The sequence below is a fragment of the Copidosoma floridanum genome, unplaced genomic scaffold (genome assembly GCF_036245765.1).
Source record: "Copidosoma floridanum isolate Cflo_tuat_1 unplaced genomic scaffold, Cflo_Japanese_pri ptg000021l, whole genome shotgun sequence".
In the NCBI taxonomy this organism is placed as follows: Eukaryota; Metazoa; Arthropoda; class Insecta; order Hymenoptera; family Encyrtidae; genus Copidosoma; species Copidosoma floridanum.
The window spans coordinates 29,334,898-29,348,669 of record NW_028321898.1 but is presented as its reverse complement, the minus strand read 5'-3'; the positions used below and the strand labels follow the sequence as shown (position 1 = coordinate 29,348,669).

General features: G+C 35.2%; 1 protein-coding gene across 1 annotated transcript; it reads right to left on the bottom strand.

Moving 5' to 3' along the window:
• Nucleotides 1-12,855: 12,855 nt before the first annotated feature.
• ato (atonal) lies at nucleotides 12,856-13,551 on the bottom strand. Its single transcript, XM_014364145.2, has one exon. The coding sequence runs from the start codon at nucleotides 13,549-13,551 to the stop codon at nucleotides 12,856-12,858; it is 696 nt and encodes a 231-aa protein (XP_014219631.2).
• Between the last annotated feature and the right edge of the window lie 221 nt (nucleotides 13,552-13,772).

Genomic DNA, 13,772 nt, shown 5'->3' with positions numbered 1-13,772 from the left:
ACGATTTTTTGTACGATGTATAATTCATTACTGATTAATTTAATTTCAAACAGTCCAACATCGATGCATTGTTATTGTTGAATTGACTTTGAAGCCGTTTAAAATACTTACAAATGATCCAAACTATGGAAATATTTGATATATTGTTAAAATGAAATGGCTAACGCTTGGAAAAGATGTGAGCATTTTTGAATATCGTAAGGACGGATGTAACTTCTAACTTTCAGCACATCCAAGTACTTACTATGTTTTCCAAAATAACGTATATAAATGTGGCCCCTAAAATACAACACTCACCTCATCGGTCAAACAATAAAAATCGTGCACATGAGATTAAAATTCAATTATCCAACCGGGAAACAAAAGGACTCGATCATCACAAGTGCGTGCATGCTATGTATGATATAACGTTTCGAAGGAGCGTGACAAACCGGATTATTCAAATTCGCCGACAGAAAACCGAATTCAATTAAAACAATAACGTCAAACACAATTTGTCAAAGTCACACAATTGCGTGTACGTATCGACGAACAAAGGGTTCGTCTAGTGCGAAGTGCACCGTGTATGTGCGCAAGAGAACGATTGAACGTAATATCCCTTGGGACGTTAGTTGGGTGTACATGTATATACATAAATCAACAAATGTCGAGGTTATGGGTTATACCTATACATGCGTTCGAATCGCTTTGCGGGCTACTTTCTGCGACACACTTGTTGTAACGTGTTGCCGTAAAATATTAATAATACCTTGCAATCAAGAGATTAGAAAGTAAAAATTATTAAAAAAAAAAAAAAAAAAAAAAAAAAAAGAGAGGCATAAAAAATATACGCGTGCATAAAATCAAGCGAAATCATGGGAACGATGAAAAAAAAAAAAAAAAAAAAGGAGAAGAAACGCTGCAGAGAAAGTATCACCGTATACCGTATAAGCCAGTATAGTACTCGAATTTAATTGAAATGCATTAATGCGTGCGATTGTAACTGCGGGAGAGAAATCGTTGATGAGTGGCACGCGTCATCCATCGTCCATCCCAGGCGCCACTTGAAAGTACCCCCTTTTCGATGTTAATTCGAATTGATCAAATACGAGGTTGCGCAGAATATAATATACCGGCGGTCCGCACTGGGAGTTCCCATTATTTCGCCGCTCCTGTATTTCACGGCCCCGTGATTTTTACTGCGGCGAGCATAGGCGTAGTTGGCTCATTAAAATTTGTACTTACCATGCTTCTCGTGGATTCGTCGAATCGTGCCAGCTGTCAACGAGTGATCGCAATTTTTTTGTTACACTTCGTACGATGCCTAGATCGCGTTAAGTAAAACGCATTTGCGACAGGATTTATAGCGCGTGTGAGTTAATGTGATAGCTACAAAGCTTTTTTTTTTTTTTTTTTTGTACAGAACGGTATCCTCGAAAAACATCGATTGCCTTTTGTTTCACTTAGCTGTGAAAAGACGTTACGGTATATTGCTGAAATATTATATTGATAAAGGCTCAGTTCCGTTGAAAGTCATTTGTTGCAATTAATTTTATCACTAATTACCATTGTATTTGTGAGTTAAAATTTTAATTGAAATACTACTTCAACTCGATACAACTTGATTTCCACCCAAATAGTAATAATAGAATAAGTTTTATGAACAATAGCTACTGTTGTCATTATTTAGAATTCAATAAAGATGTCCTTTGAATTAAATATTTTCCGATGAAGTAACAAATATAGAATATTATAAACATCTAGAAACTTAAATCAAGTTATAATGAAAATATGATAGATATAAAGAATTGTTTAAGAAAACTTTGTTAAAAAAAAAAAAAAAAAAAAAACAACGTATAGCTTGATAAATATTAATAGACGAAAAAATTGGCCGTCAAACAACAGTAATCAGGGATGATCAAAAGATCGGGAATTGTGAAAAATAAACGCGATTGCTTTGACATCGAATGGTAATAAACTTGATGAATTTCAGAGTCACAGGATCCGAATCGTAAACAGAAAACCCCCCTTGAGAATAAAAATCAACGATACGCTAAAAATTGTGCTCGATACTTTCGTCCCCTTGGAGACTATACACTAATAATACACCATACGCGAGCTGTAACAAAGAAAAAAAAAAAAAAAAAAAATCAATTCCCCCTCATTTGGTTGTCCCGTAACACAAACTCCGTCGTAAAAATTAATACGCCAGTGATCAATGGGGCAAAGGAGCTTTAGTGCCATAACTCACCGCGTACAGCAAAGGCCAAGGTGTTCCATTATAGACAACGACCGCGCGTCACATGAGGAAGTCGCATAAAACTTTTTTTTTTTTTTTTTTTTTTCAATTTTCAAGCATAAAGCACGCGTGATTAGGGAACATTGTCTCAAAGAGGTACCTATCGAGCGAGAAAAACGGGGTAGGTAGCGCGTACGCGTACACCCGTAGGCGCACTTTGACATTGAGCCGTGGCGCGCGGGTCTTTCAAAGGTGCATTGCTACCGGTGTTCATCATCCTCGGCGGGAAAATTGCAAAGCGGCCCATCTCTGCGCATACATCGCCCCACAGAGTTTATTATATTGGCATAGACGTATGTGCGTGTATTCTGTACGTGGTGTCCCGTTTGTGCCTCAAGTATGTACATGTACTGACGCGTCATGTTACGCCGATTACAAATTGAGAGTTTATGATCCTGGAATTTTGTATACTGCACTGTTTGCGCGTATACGCGCGGGGTATGTACGTATTTTACAACCATACGCATGCATGTCCGAGGCGTAGTAAAATTTGCGTTTGCGAGGGCGTTGGTAATGGTTGATCTATCATTTTTTTTTTTTTTTTTTTTTCAGAATCGTCGTTTTGGCTTGGGAAATCGTTTCAATCTGCGGTAAGTGTTTTAGAAACATGTATCAATACTATACGTTTCAAATTTTTTAGGTTTGTGTTTTTAAAAATCTTTATTGAAATTGGGCTTTTAATTTTTATATTTCATCGATCTCTACTAGCAAGTTTTAACATAGTGAAGAATTTTTAATCGCTAGAAAGTTAAAGTACAATTTAGGTGAGATTTTTAAAAGTATAAATTTAAAAACAAAAAAATTAATAAATAAAAAATTTTTATTTGACTTTCAATTATTGAACAAAAATTTGTTATGAACATAAAAATAAAAGCCTTCTTTAATAATCTTGAAAAGTATCGTGCACACCCCTTTTTTTTTTACACGACTAATTTTCTTGAGTCATCAAAGATTTATTTAAAATACTTATGTCTCCATATGTGTAATCGGCACTTCTTTTATATTAACTCAATTAAAATTTAGCAACGCCACTCTCGTATAAAAACTGTCACCAACTCAATCAACAAAAAGTCATTCTTTCGATCGAAATCATCAAATTCCAAAAAATACCCCGTCTCTCAACAACAACATGGAATCATCCCTTTCTCCTTTCCAAATGCAGTCCCAATCTCCATTCCACGTATAGACAAAAGATTCCAAACAATACGCGCACTTGAGACGCTCCCATATAAGCGGGGGGCGCGGAAGGTGTAGCCCACCAATAACCCACATGTCGCTAGACATAGATCCGAACTTTGAAAATCAATATACAGGACGATTTGAGGAAAAAGAAAAGAAAAAAAAAAAAAAAAACAAATTGTAGGTATCCACTTCGGCGAAAACGCACGTCAGTCCATTCAAATGAGAAGATGACGAAGAGAGAAAGGGTTCAATCTCCTTCTTCGGCTCATTACAGAATAGGATAAGGTATACGCATTTAGATCCAAGGACCTTTACCGCCCCCCGACTCCCATTATATTCGTAGAGGCACACGCGCCTACGCCCACTATAGTCGAATTTTTCACCAAAAAAAAAAAAAAAAAAGGGGCCAAACCATGGGCCAGCGCGTGTATTGGTCAATTTGCTCCCGGCGGCTTAACTAGCGCCGGGGCGTTAAAGGTCCGAATAACCCTTTGTCATTGTCCGAGCGACGAACAATGGCCCATAACAGCATGACGAAGGAGCTGCTCTCGCTTGCATCTTTACGGCCCTTGAATTTGGATTGATACTCTGTCGAGACGTGAAAAGCCGCTAGACAACCTCTTTTTTTTCCCCCGAGTTACCGTGTGATAGATGATTTTTTGAGTCTTTTTTTGTTTGTTTGTTTGGAGGCGGTGTTATGATATCGATTGCAGTGCGTTTATTTGGATAGGGAAAATTGGGATCTTGGTTTGGATTTTCTTTTTTTTTTTTTTTTTTTTTTTTGTTCCTATAGTGAAATTAGTGAAATTATTTCAGTGGATGTATTTGCTAGGCAAGTCAGGAATAATAATAGTTCAGTAAAATTAAGAATCACTTGTTCTGTTAAATTAGTCGAGTATTCGACTGGGGCTACTGAACTACTTCAATAGTTGTAAAAGCCCCGCGTAGAAAAATAATAATAAGAGATTCACTATTGGCACACGAATATTAACTATTATAATACCTTATTTTAAAACCATCTAATAATTATTAATTTGTTACTTGTACTCCAATAAATTATTTACATACCTAACTCACAGCTCACGTAATGAGTAATGTATGATAAAACAATAATTAATTTTTAATAGATTGGATATTATCTACTTTATGAAAACTTAAAATTAAAATACTTAAATTTCTAATGAAACCAGTTTTTTTTTTAATTATTTTTTAATTTATTCGTGTTTGTTTATTTTATAAACTGAAATGTAATACATGAATAATTGTATACAAACTTGTTAAAAAAAAAAAATATGTAAATATTAATAATGTGTGGTACATAGAAACCTTATATTAAATACCTTATTAATTATTACATTTAAAGTTTATTAATTAATTCAATTATACTATACAAAATTATTTTTTTTCTTATAAATCAATTTTAAAAGTAAAAAAAAAAAAACAATTTATTTTAACAATTAAACTAAGGATTTAAAAACAAATGCCATGCCATTGCAGATAATAGGTGGAATTTCTTATACATAAACACAACTACCTTATGTTGTTACTACACGTTATAACTTTTAATACTCATTATCCACAACATGATACAATTCCTCATAAAATAATAATAAAAAGTACATCGTTTATAACAAATTGTATCATAAGTATTTCACGCGTTTCCTACTAAATTAAAAATTAAAAATGTAAAATCACCGATTCTAGCAAATTACAGACTTTACAAGTGTAACCTCACGCACGTAATTGCGTACCCCTTTTTCAACCCATAATGGCACACAGGTAGCTAGGCAAGCATAACATGCGTGTTTAACAATGTACAACATCGTACTTTTCATGTTTGAAACCAACTATATAAGTGATGCCACCAGCGAGCAATGCTCTCCCTTCCAGAAAAAGAGAGAGAGAGCAAAACGCCTAGATACAGGTGCAAAGTCAAGGGACTAAAAAAAAAAAAAAAAAATGAAAATCGCCTGCATTTTCACGGTCGCGCTACATAGAATAACATCAGCATCACACGGAGACCTCGCTTTGAAAGGCTGCGCTTCGAGCGCTCAAATTGTCGGCGCACTTTGCGCTCCTCCATGTACCATTCTACAACACACTCCGTGCTCTTGAGGTGTACTTTTTTTTTTTTTTCCTCCCTACTCGACCTCTTGGCGATCCTCGCGAGAGAGATGGGATTTTAAGCGAGCCAGCAGGCAGGAGAAAAAAAAAAGTGCGACGCTGCATATCGTAATGTATACCTTCATATATATACGGCGCGTTACTCCGGGACAATTACGGCCCACTTCTGCTATCCTACCGTTTTGTAACGCGGGGAGTAATAATATACATGTGTGTGTGTGTGTGGTTGAAGCGCGTTACGCTGTTTCGCTCGTAAAGCTTACCCTTCACACTTACGGCTCATTATGCTTGGCTGTAGAGCGACATTGTATATTATACGAGGCGCGCGAAAAGTGACTAGGCGATAATTACTGTGATACGGTCTCATTGTATGCGTTTAAAAAGGAGGCTCCAGTTCTTTGGTCCGGAAAATTTTTCCATTACCGTGCGCGTTAACGATGCTGCTATTGACGCATTTATAACTGTCAAAGGGGTTCTGTTGCCATCTTGAATGATCATTGTGTGATTTAATAAAAAATTGATATGTAAGGCTCAAGGGGATTGTTGCTGTATAAATATATTTGATTATTTGATTTGACCAAATTTTTTTTTTTTTCATGACAAGAAAAAATTGTTTTGTCTGTCAATTGAGAAATAAAACAATTTTCAAACAAAATCATTTATAGTAGTAGTTTTTTTTTTTTTTTTTTTTTTTTTTTTTTTGTAAGATTTGGTGAGAAAAATAATTTTTTCCATCTCAATTTGCTTATATTACAATAAAATATGATTTGATAACAAGATATTTATTAATTTAAAAAAATAAGGCCTATTGTAATAACCTGATGAAAATTTAATCCTAACAGCGTTAAATCACATTATTTACTTGAAAATATATTGACAACTGAACTAAAGTGACTAACAATGATGCAAAGTTAAAATCATCAATAATTTTAGTGCTTAGAATTTTTCCAGTTTTAAATAATAATTAAATAATTTTCAAAAGTTGTAGTGTATTTCCATTTCTGAAATTAAAAAATGTATTTATAAGGTTTTTTACTTCTTTACAAAGTAATTATTAATTATCTTGCACTTTAAAATAACAAACTAAAAAACAATGGAATTTTTTTATGTATCGTTAACTATAAAAAAATATTGATACGTATCTAATAATGCAGAATGATTGTAACACTAAGAGTAAGAAAAGACAGGAGGAAAAAAATACAAAATAGCATTTTGGGTAACAGATGTTTAGGGGCCAGCCGAAAGAAAGAGCTCCCCGACAGTCTGTTCTCCTGGTACCGAAATCATTAAATGATCGTAAAAATTTTCGAGTGCACTGACTTGTGAACTTGTTATAACGGGCATATTTGAATATTAACTTGAAATTATATAGAACGTTTGTGAAAGCTCCACATAAGTAATTTTTTTTTTTTTTAATGAATAAAAACTAATGAATGACTAAAATGTTGAATACTTGAAACAATAAAATTTATTTAAATTCAAATTTAATCATGAAATGTATTTGATTCATTCGTGTTTCAATTATAAATTTAATTTAATTGTTAATTAGAACTTGTTGAAATTGTTAATTAATACTTTAAATTAATTAATATTAATCAGTGAAAATTAACCATTTAATTTTTTTTTTTAATGCCAAAATAATATGGCACGTAATTTTTAATTCCGTTAATTGCAAATCAAAAACTATTTTAATAATTAATTAAAATTGATTTTTAAATATTAACTCAAAACATTTAGAAAGCTTGTTATATTCCTTTATTTTTTGGTGAATAATAATTAATGAATTTAATTAACCAAAATTTAACCAAAATTTTTAATAAGTAAAAAAATAAATCTCAGTTTAATTTAAATTCAATCGAGATCTGCATTTAATTAATTCGTATTTTAATTGAAAATTTAATTTAATTGATGATTAAAACTTTTATTCATTAATAATTAAAATTAATTGTGTATTAAGAGCAGTAAAAAATTATTAATAAAATCTCATTAATATATGTAATATTATTTCAATACCCAATCAAAATTGATTTTTGCATTATAACTCAAAATTTTATAAAAAGCTTGTTAAAGCACTAAAGGTATTAATTTTTTTCAGTGAATAATAATTAATGAATGGCCAAAGTATATTTAAATTTAATCAAGAATTGTATACAATTTAACTGTATTTTAATTGACAGTTGGATTAAGCTTCAGATTAAATTTTATGTTTATTAATAATTCAAACAATTTGCTGATTGAAGCCAGTAAAAATGATTAATCAACAGTTGTTGTTAAATATAATTTTTTTTTATGCCAAAATAATTTAGTTAGTAATCATCAGTTCCAACAGTTACCAATCGAAAGTTGTTTCAAAAATCAATTAAAATTTATTATATTAAAAATTTTATTTTTTAGTTAACAATCAACTCCGAATCAGGATTATTGTGCTATTTGTTGTAACATGATCGGTAAGTTAATAAAAAAATTAAATTGTAAAAAAAGCAAAATATCGGTACAAAAAATTTTACACCCGAAATATTTTTATCTCAAACACATTGTGTATAACTAATTTATGCCACTACGGTAATAATTTGGTATGCACGTATTACTCATTAAATACTTGTTTTCAAAGAAAAGACTGAATTTTAGGAAGCATGAAAACATTTTCAACGCACTAGAATCGCCTCCACTCGTAAAAATTTCTATGAAAGTCATTATTATAATATTTAAGTACTCATACGCACAAATGATTAAAAAAAAAACATAGTAATAATTCCGTAGCATCACGAGCTCATGGCACGAATGAGCTTTTATAGAGAAAGTAGAAGGAACTTTCGCCCCACTTTCGTCTTTTACGGTTGATGTGTAAAAAGTTGATCATCTATTGGCGTTGAAATACGGTGTACAAGTAGTGTACACCCTTTCTCACAATTTATCGTTCGAAATCAATGAAAAATAATATTTTAATCGTCAATAAATTAACCTAAATCGATAGTAATTAAAAAAATTAATCAAAATTCGATCACTTTGAACAACTATTCCTAGATAAAAAAAAAAAAAATCATGTATTGTAAAAATGTCACCGTTAAACTTATATATAGCCAGCCTTTCATTGAAAATACGAAAAAAAAAGAAAAAAAAAAAAAAAAAGCCAACGGAGTTAAGCATCAATTGTGAGCACCAATTCTTCTCTCGCTGGAGAGCGGTAGCGGCACACTTATCGTGCCTTCACGCTCGTAACTTACTGCGCGTGTATAGCTGTTGCAGGTATAAGGAGGTACTATACCTACAATAAGTCAACCTCTCGCTACCACTGCGTATAGGCACGCGTTTTGCGCCATCATTCCCTAGTATGTATATGTATAGTACAATGGTAAGTAGCAGCGAATTTTCATAAAACGACATACGTACGCAGAACGAAGTAAAAAGGGGGCGGGTATGGAGGAATCGAGGGAATGCGCAAAAAAAAAAAAAGACCAAGTACTTACTATCCTTGTGTTACGCTTGGAGCCTCATCAGACAGAGCAGTGAATCCATTTACGAACCGACAATTTGGCTAAACACTGTACCTGATGGGGTAGGGGGCTAATAGCGCGTAAGTCTGAGCGTAACGGGTGCACTATGAAGGATTGTTACGCGTAGTCACGTGACATTTTTCTGTAAAAGGGACGGGATGGGGAATTTTTTTAATTTCCCCTACCGCGAATCGCGTATCTTTCATAGCTCGTTTTCTCGGAACTTTGTAGGTAAAAGGTATACTTATCATAGACAGTACGTATAGATGTGCTCTCTGGGAGATAAATTTACGTTACGCTATTTTTTTTTTTTTTTTTTTTTTTTTTCGTGTGGATTAACCTCGATTTCGTCTTTGTGTTAGTATATTCATTACGGTAATTGCGTGTCACTGCGACAGTATATCTTCTCTTGCGCTGTTCTCGTAAGGGGGATTCCTACAATATTTTATAACTCCCCGTCAAGACCTTCAATTATGAATTTTTTTTAAGGCGTGATTCACATATTTCATTGCTTTCGATAAAAGTGTGAAAGTTTGCCTATTTTTTTATTAGCTCTGGGTTGAAAATTTCACCACCAATTGCTAGTTTTATTTTTTACTATTAAAAAATACTTTTGAGTGTGTATTACAAGTGTCATATAAGTATGAAAATTATGTCTCGAAAATACATTTTTTAATACAAGTGCCAATTAAGAATACTATCATTAAGGAGAATGGAAAAGTTTTTAAGCAAAGCATTTTTTGTATAATTAATTTTTTAATTACAAATAATGGTAGTTTTATTAAAAGGGTAATATAATACGCTAGTTTTTGAGCGATGATCAAAAATAATCAACGGTCAATTATAAATAGTACATTTTATGTAAATAATAACTTTCTTATTTTATTTTATTCTATTTTATTCTTTGATGTTAAACATTTTTGTCTGTACATTCAAACTGATATTGTAATATAATTTTATCACTTAATTTTTTTGTGCAATAGATAATACGATTCTTGTGTGATAACACTATACTTGTTTTTTTTTTTTTTTCAACTTTTTTTATACAAATATTCATGGTAATAAGGAATTAAACGTACGATGATATATTAAACACAAATATTTTCCACTAATGCTATATCTTAAATAAACCGAAGTTTTAGTTATCAAAACTAAATACCAAAAGTCTTGACATTTTTCGACCAAAGTATGACAGTTGAAATTGTTTAAAAATCGATGGGTAATAAATCTACATACGGAATCATCACCTCAACCTTTTTTGTTTCACACCTCCTGGACGATAAAGATGTTCCGATCTTAAATGCCAACTTAAGGGAGAGACGATAAATTATTCCAGTTTGCACGACCGAAAACATTTTTAATAGTTGCGTATATGTGTACATATACAAAGGGAACACGCCGAGCTGCAGCCACGGCGGAGGTAATGAACTGGTGGTGGTTAGGGTAGCTACGGATAGGCTCTCAAATTGCGATGAAACCGGGCACCCAAACGTCGACTGGTTTCGGGTGTCCAGCACTCGTAAGACCACCGATGACGACGCGACGTCCTTCTTTCTCTGTTTTTTTTTTTTTTCTCCCCAAATTTCCTCTTTTCGCTCGACGTCTTTATTTATCATTCGTTGGTCACCTTAGTATAATTTATAGATGAATTCCCGTGTATATTTGTAGAACAAAATTGCTTGTATGAAACGTAGGTGTTTGCACTTCCGGCTTTTGTTGTTATACCCTTGGTTTTTCGACTGCTACCGGGATTCATGCCTGATTAAGTGCTCAATTCGTAATAAAAGCTGAAAAGTGCGAAATCCGGAACCGAGACCTTACCGCGACTTTCATAATGTCGTCCTCTCAAGCCTAACGTTATACCGATACTTTTTTTTGTTTATCAAAGACTCGCCATGCTACATTGGGTCTTAGATGTTTTTTATTTCAAAAATTTACTCAATTTAATTTTTATGCTTGAAAATAGTTTATTAGCACTTTTAAAACGTTTGGCAATGTAGCTAGATAATAATCGATACACATAAGAGTACCTCGCCCGTCTCTACTCAATTTGTGATGAAAACAAAGAGTCCTTTACAGTGTGAAATCTATTCCATGTAAATAATAAAATAATATTCTGTTTATTAAAAAAGAAAATAGATTTTTGAAAATTCTTCAAACACTTATCGTTTCAAGTTAAAGTTGGATTATTTGTTAAAAAAACCTTTGGCTATTGATTGAAAGAGTACTTTCTGTTTGTTTTTTTTTTTTTAAATCTACCGATATAAAATTTTAGTTATACAGTGGTTAAACGTCGACGATATGCTCAATCAACCCAAGCACGAGCATATTAACAAGCAAATAAAAAAGAAGAAGCACATCCAATCGCCACCCTCTAAAATACACGTATCACAAGCCCGCGCATTCGAAAGTAATTAGACCCCGCACAAGATCATCATCCGACAAGGAGCCCATTATTGTATTGCCGGCATCGCGCGTGATTCAGCTAAATCCCGAGAGTCCTGCCAAAACTCGGTGGCTTGGCTTAAGGCCTATAGAAAAAAAAAAAAAAAAAAAAAAAAAAAACCTACCAGGTCGCCGGCGTCGCCACGGCTGTCGGCCGATTTTCCGTATATGTTGCTGCGTTGCGCCGAGTTTTCCCGTTCTGTGGCTCTTCTCCCCCAGAAAGCGGCTCGACATGAAACGACCAAAGCTTAACGACGGCCGAGAGAGCTACTTTTTTTTTCCCTTCTACCATCCATCCCTCTTTCTCTCTGCCCCTCTTCTCGATTGCCCCATTCTAAAGTCGTTTGGCGCTCCACGCTTTGTGTGCCACAAAGCGGGCGCATCTTGTTATGATCTGCTTTTGCGTCTTTTCTCTCTTTTTTTTTTTTTTTTTTTTAATCACCTAGAGACTTTGGCGTGTCGTCGGAAAATTAATGTGTTTTTGTTGATTTTCAACAGCTGAATGGGTCCACAGGTTTTTGTGAATTACTTTTACAACAATTTTTTTGATTTTGCAAATTCTTCCGTTGCGTTTGAAAGGACATGATATTATCCAAAAATGATTTTTGGATTTAATTTAGATGTCAACTAAATGGCCACGGGAACATGGAAAGTTGGAAAGTACGTGTGAGAGACGGTATTAAATTTTAATAGTTAAATTTTTTTTATTTTTTTTTTTTATTTCAACAATATTAACATTTTCATTGATGTACACATGTAAAAAATAAAAAAAAAGTATGAGTTTATATATATATATATATATACAATCTTCAGTCTCGTACAAAATCTCTCGTTGAGAACCATAAATATCACTAAACCTAAAACTTACATCGTTCGCTGTAAGGAAAAAAAAAAAATAATAACATAATTCACGTGCCATCGAAATCGTGCCTGTATCGCTCGACGTAAGCAAACTTTTTCATTTTTCCATGTATTTACAATACTTTTGCCGCACATTGAAAGAGATTCAATAAAATTCGTATACTCGTGACAGTACAAAAATACACACGCACAAATCTTCGCAACGTATGACTCCGCGCAGCGAAACATCAAAAATACTCTTAAAAAAAAAAAAATAAAAAAAAAAAATACACATCTTACGTACACGTACAGTCTTGAAAACTACCCCTATATCTATGTACAATATCTCAGCTGAATAACCTCCGTACAAAAATACATTTATCCCCAATCACCGGGTAAGCACATCATCGCTAAAACAGTTTGTTATTTTTCCTTTATAATGTCACAAGGAGGGAGTAAAAAAAAACCAGCAACAACAATGATCGCGCACCACTACTGCAACAGATCGTAGAGCGCCGTGATGTAAGACTGTGCCATCTGTAGAGTCTCGTACTTGGAGAGTTGCCTGTCGTTGCCCAACGACGGCAAGTACGCCCTCAGCTTGTCGAAGGCCTTGTTCAAGTTTTGCATCCTGCGCCTCTCCCGGGCGTTCGCGGCCAACCTCCGCTTCCTCACGACAACCGAACTGACCGCCTTGCCGGTCCGCCTGCCACCCTTGTCGCTCGACTCTGCACCTTGTTGCTGCTCCGACTCGCTCGCACCCTCGTCCTCGTCCTCCTCGCTCTCCTCCGAGGGGCCAGCTTTTGGCGGAACTGTCTCCTCCTGACGGTGGGGCGGCTGGTGCTGCTCAACGAGCTGTTGGGGCGCGTACTGGGGGTAGAGCGGGGGCGGGGCGTACCGGTACTGGCAGGACTCGGACTCGGAGCTGAGCGACGTGCCGGCCGGGCTTAGGGAGCGCAGCGACGCGGCCGGGCTCGGCGTGTGCCAACCGTCGCTGTCGTATATGTTGTTGCACTGCTGCTGGAACTGGGGCACCGGGAGGCTGCTCATGGGCGGCAGGTCGAAGGTCTTCTTCGGGGGGCAGATCGGGTAGCTGCTCGGCAGCTCGAAGTACGTCTGCTCTTCTTCCTCCACCTGCAGACCCGGGAACATGTAATTGTAGCGGAACATCTCCTGGAGGTGCTCCATGCTACCACTGACGCGACAACTGGGACACTGTTGATGTTTTTTGTTTGTTTTTTATTTTCGGGGCGCGAACTGTGACCGCACCGGAGGAAGGAGCACTGCGAGGGACTGCCGAGGGATAGATCGGGATGCGCTGCGTCGGAGATACGGACGGGTTCTGAGTCTAGGGGCGCCGGAGCGGTTGGATTTATGCTCTCGGCTCGGGGGGAGGGCCACCCTTCGGA